This window comes from Montipora capricornis, chromosome 11, assembly GCF_036669925.1.
Source record: "Montipora capricornis isolate CH-2021 chromosome 11, ASM3666992v2, whole genome shotgun sequence".
Classification (NCBI taxonomy): domain Eukaryota; kingdom Metazoa; phylum Cnidaria; class Anthozoa; order Scleractinia; family Acroporidae; genus Montipora; species Montipora capricornis.
The window spans coordinates 15,941,046-15,946,045 of record NC_090893.1 but is presented as its reverse complement, the minus strand read 5'-3'; the positions used below and the strand labels follow the sequence as shown (position 1 = coordinate 15,946,045).

Genomic DNA, 5,000 nt, shown 5'->3' with positions numbered 1-5,000 from the left:
CGGCCGCCATATTGGTGCACCACAGATGTGCACCAACATGGCGTTTTCATACTGGGCTCTGTAAATTTCTGCAAAACATTTCGACGAATATCTGAAGTTTGGGGAAACGCACGGGCCTAAAACTTGGAGAAGTGTCTTCTTCATTTATCTTCTACAACATCACGAATTCTTGACTTTTTCCACCGGATGGTTTTCGATTTATTTTTTTATTGCGTGACAGTGAAAACGATCTATAGTACATAATTACATTAGTGATTTTTTGAGAAATATGCATTTTCTTTAAAACATTAATTATTAATTTCTTCGTCTATCACCTGGACAAAACGGCTTGCGGCCATTTTGAAAAAGCGGTTAGGTGATTATCGCGTCATAATCGCCTCGACACCATTAATTTTATTATTAATGTACCAGTAGCAGAGAGTTCCACCTGGCTGTATACTAAGTACATGAAAGTTAAATTGAACAAAGAACGTTTTATTAAATAGCTGCAGATCAAGCCAGGAAGGAATTCAATGATGCTGACACTGATTCACGGGACACAGAAAGGGAAATAAGGTTAGTGTTGAGAGAGTTGAGAGGTTTAATGACATAGATGTACTGTAGTTTGTGGAAGTTCATAGTTAATTCAAGTTTCTCCTCCACTCAGACAGTATTGGTAAGTCAACAGAGGTTCGAAGCTCCAAGTATGGTTTGCAGTATTACAATTCTGAATACTGGTCGAGAAAGAGTCATTACCAGCTATAATAATTATTTATTAAAATTGTGTAATACCAGTAAATACCTCTTACTAACCGACTTCGAGGTCCATAAATTTGTAAAATTATTAAGTTTTTTCGCATTGATTTATCATATGGCGCTAATGTTTCACCACCTACTTTTCAAGTTAGTACACCTTCTATGAAAAACCTACAGGCAACCCTTCTGTTGACAACAGTGTGACGAAGGATAAGTTAATGAAGGGGTAGTTTCTAAAGAAACTGTGGTGCTGCTCCGGTGGGGAAGTAGTATACAAAAATTTGGTTTTATCAACGGAGTTTATAATGTAAATTGGCCACTGTACAGAGATTCTAAAGCTGACTTTTGAGCGTTAGCCCTTCGTCAGAGCGAATCTCTGTACGGTGGCCAATTTACATTATCAACTCCGTTGATAAAACCAAATTGAAGGATAAGTTAGTTACCTACTTGGCATTACAGTGTACGTGTAAACATTAAAATTACGTGATTGAGACCACAAGGTATTTCGGAGGTTGTAGGTTAAAAATCTTGTCTAAGACTTGCCCTTTGCCTTGGAAGCAACTTTAGAATTAATTTTATCAATGTTAATTTACCCTTCAGTCGTCCAGTTTTGTTTGATTTGACCAGATGTTTGTTATCTAGAGCACTGAGAAGTTTGAATCATGTTAATTTAAACTTGTCGTAATAATATCCTCACTGTCAAGATAAGTACTACTTGTACTTACTGTACAATAGTAAGCAACTACTGTAGATTAGGCACTGTGGACATGGGCAGTCCAATTCCTGTGTAAGGGGCTCTCACAAGCTGGTCTGGGGGGACAGGCCTGCAAGGGAATGTATAAAATCCCGGGGGTGGGGGGGACTCCCATATGGAACAGACGGGGATGCTCGTCGGAAATTTTGAATTTCACCCCTAAAGAAGACCATCTGGGCGTGGCTGAAGCTTTTTGTGACCCCTAAAGGAGACCAATCTGGGCGTGGCTTAAGCAAATTTTGACCTTGGTGGCTTAAAATATTGGCGCTTTGCCCGGAACACCCTAAGCGAGACCAAAATCCAAAATTTACACCCCTAAGCGAGACAACTAGCATCCCCGTCTGTTTCATATGGGAGTCCCCCCCCCCCCCCCCGGTGATAAAATTAGCTCCACTTATGTGGTCACACCTTGAAAAATGATCAAAATTAATAGCCAAATGAATGCATTTCAGATGCATCACCAAGGAAGTGACCTTTCTTGTGATACATGAATATTTAGTGAATGTTCTACATGTATTTTTTTTTTCAATAAAATTGCTGTGAATATCTAAAAAAAATGGTGTGCATTAATTTTAATGATATTTATCACGTTCATTTACTTTATTGGATGTTTTTTGCCAAGGCAAAGACTTGCAAAAAAAACAAAATAAATAAATTAACTCATTCGTCAATGGATCGATATTACACTTTTAAATTTGCTTCATCAATTCAAGCTTAGTCTCTATTGGTAATGGCATTAGGATGATATGACTCCAAAGTGTTGAATAATTAGGTTTATTCCTGTAACGTTGGCACATTGCACAGTGTTTTTTTGCATGCAAATGTTCAGTTTTAGATTTTTGCGATTTTCAGTGAACTTGAAAGAACACTGGACATTAATTTGGGTCAAGAAGAGGAATTTGCTCCACTTCACGGCCAGTGTTTTGAATACACGGATAGAGAGTAAGTATTATTTTGGGGGGCTTTATTTCTTTCAGTTTTTTCAGCAATCTGTTTTTGAACAGTGTCTTGCTTTATTATTACAATCGATTCCCGATAGCTCGAACCTTCAAGGGAAAATGAAAAAGGTTCAAGTTATTGAAATTTGAAAACATAGGACCGAAAATAACGCAAAAACAGCTTTTACTGTTGTTCTTTTCATACGGTATACATATTAATCAAGTGAAAATGGAACAATTCATTTCTAAATTACAGTAGAAATCAGAACGTGACGTGAAATAAAATAAAGTGAAGCATTAAAGTTGTATTAAAGTCGTGGTACTTCTAAAGGGAACTTTGCAGACGGTTTTCAAAGCGAACAACATCAAGCTACTGCTACAGAGTTATGCGATTTACTTTTTTGAGAAATACATGTAGTCAGTTGCAGTCACTGTTTGTTTTTATTTGTCACGTATTGACCGACGTGGTTCGAGCTATCAAGGGTTAAAATGTATGGAGAATGACCTGAAGCGAAACGAAAATTGCTTCGAGTTAGCGGGAAGTTAATTCGAGCTATCGATTTGGGTTCGAGTTACCATGGTCAAAATTGCAGTTCACCTATGATGGAAATCCAGAGGAAATCGATTTTGGTTCAAGTTAGCGCAAGGTTGTAGTTAGCGAGGGTTCGAATTATCGGGAGTCGACTGTATAAGTTTGCAGAAATATCATCTAGCGGTAAGTAACATTCAAGTATTACAAACTAGAAGTCAGAAGCTTATGAGCGCGACTCGTGTTTGGAGCGCTTGAAGAGTGTGCTATGTACCAAAATATTCGAGAAGAACTGGTTTAAGAAAGTCAGAAAGATATCTGCAGTTAGATATTAGAGCGAGTTTCAATTGAGTGTCGTAAAACCAAAACCAAAGTAATTACTTTGGCCAATCAAAAAGGACGGAGACAATACAGTAAACCAATCAAAACTCGAAGAAATTACGCGTAGTCGACGCAAAGCGCGGGAAAATGTACACGCGCAAGCCACGATTGATTTTGGTTTCACTTCTGATTGGTTGACAAAATGGCGCGAGAACTTTGAACCAATCACTGAGTGAAGTAATACAAAACCAGTGCAATTCGCTAGTTACTTTCGACACTCAATTGAAAACCGCTCTAACCAACTTAAGCTGTAACGCAAGCAAGACTGAGATAAAACCAGGCTTGAATGGGATTCAAACCTATGACTGTTGCACTGCATCTGCCCTTCCATCTGCACCATCAAGCGTGCTGAGAGCTGGTCAGTAGGCCTTTCCGGGTTCAGTAATTGTCTGCCTCCCCGTCAAAGTGAGTCTAAAGCCGTGTTCACACTCAACGTTGATTATGATCAACTGAAGTATATATCAGCCTATCACACTCCATTCAATTTTATTCAATTATGGTTCTGTTTACATCTGGGAAAATTCAAATACAATACGCAGGGTAACCTTGCAGTGTGAGACAATGGCGCCGTATCGCGTGGCTGCCACGATTATCATCACCGAGAATAGAAGACAAATCCAAACCTTCACTCCATAAAGCGATTAGAAGATTCGTCTGCTCATACCACCGCATGCTTGCTATTCTGTTCGATTACGCATTGTAATTACTTCAAACAACCCCTTTGAGGTTGTTTGAAGTAATTATGATTCAGTTATAATCAGGGACTGCAATTAGTTGATGTGAACCAATTTCATTAATTCGATCAAAATCAAGGCCTAATGTGAACACGGCTTAAGTGTGTTAGTTTAGTTTACTTTACGTAATAATGTATGAATAAAAACTAGTTAATTTTCATAAGAAATACTTTAAAGAGTTGGCAGACGTGAGCGAAGAAATGGCCTAGTGTGAGTTCAAGTTATATCCTGCCAGAGGTAAATGAAATGAATTTGGATTAAATACCACAAGATTCTATTGGCTTGCTTGCAACTGATTAAGTTGCTATGAAATGTAAATCTATCTGCGATGATTAATATTTTTCTGATCGTTTCATGTTCATTCCACAGTTCTAACATGGGATATTTCGTATATTGATTCTAAATTCAAGAACTGGTTGACATGGTTTTTTTCGATAGGTATTTGTACAAACTGTGTCCATTCGACAAAGCTTCCCAACAGCCTAAAGGTGGAGGCTCTGAGACTTCTTTAGGGTGAGCATTAATTTTTCTTTGTTCACTTAGTTTGCCTGTTTTGTGAGTTTTAGAATTATTAATTTGACAAAAGCTGGACAATAAACTTTTGAATTTTTGTTAGAACTTGGGGTGAATGGACAGGCGATCCAAACAAGTATAGCCGCATGAAATACTCAGGAGGACAGAGTTGTTGGAATGGACCAAGTAGATCAGCCGAGGTGAAGAATTTTTATTTTTCTCTTCCAGTGTACTGACAACTGCGCAAAAACAGCAGACTCTTTCTGGAAGCATTTTGATTATTAATAAGACAATCATGGTTTGCAAAGACTTAGGCTAAGAAACATACTGTTACAGTAGTCCAGTTTGTGGTGAATGTGCCATTTATGTTTTAATAGGTACATGAGTATTACATGTAGTATCAAGTGAGTCTAAGA

General features: G+C 37.9%; 1 protein-coding gene across 1 annotated transcript in view; it reads left to right on the top strand.

Annotated features, from left to right (window-relative positions):
- LOC138024561 (glucosidase 2 subunit beta-like) overlaps positions 1-5,000 on the top strand; it is a 27,399-nt gene that overhangs the window by 19,107 nt on the left and 3,292 nt on the right. Inside the window, exons 15-18 of the mRNA XM_068871783.1 lie at positions 486-555; positions 2,342-2,431; positions 4,510-4,584; positions 4,688-4,784. Coding sequence (XP_068727884.1) covers positions 486-555; positions 2,342-2,431; positions 4,510-4,584; positions 4,688-4,784 — 332 coding nt within the window. The remainder of the gene's footprint in view (positions 1-485; positions 556-2,341; positions 2,432-4,509; positions 4,585-4,687; positions 4,785-5,000) is intronic.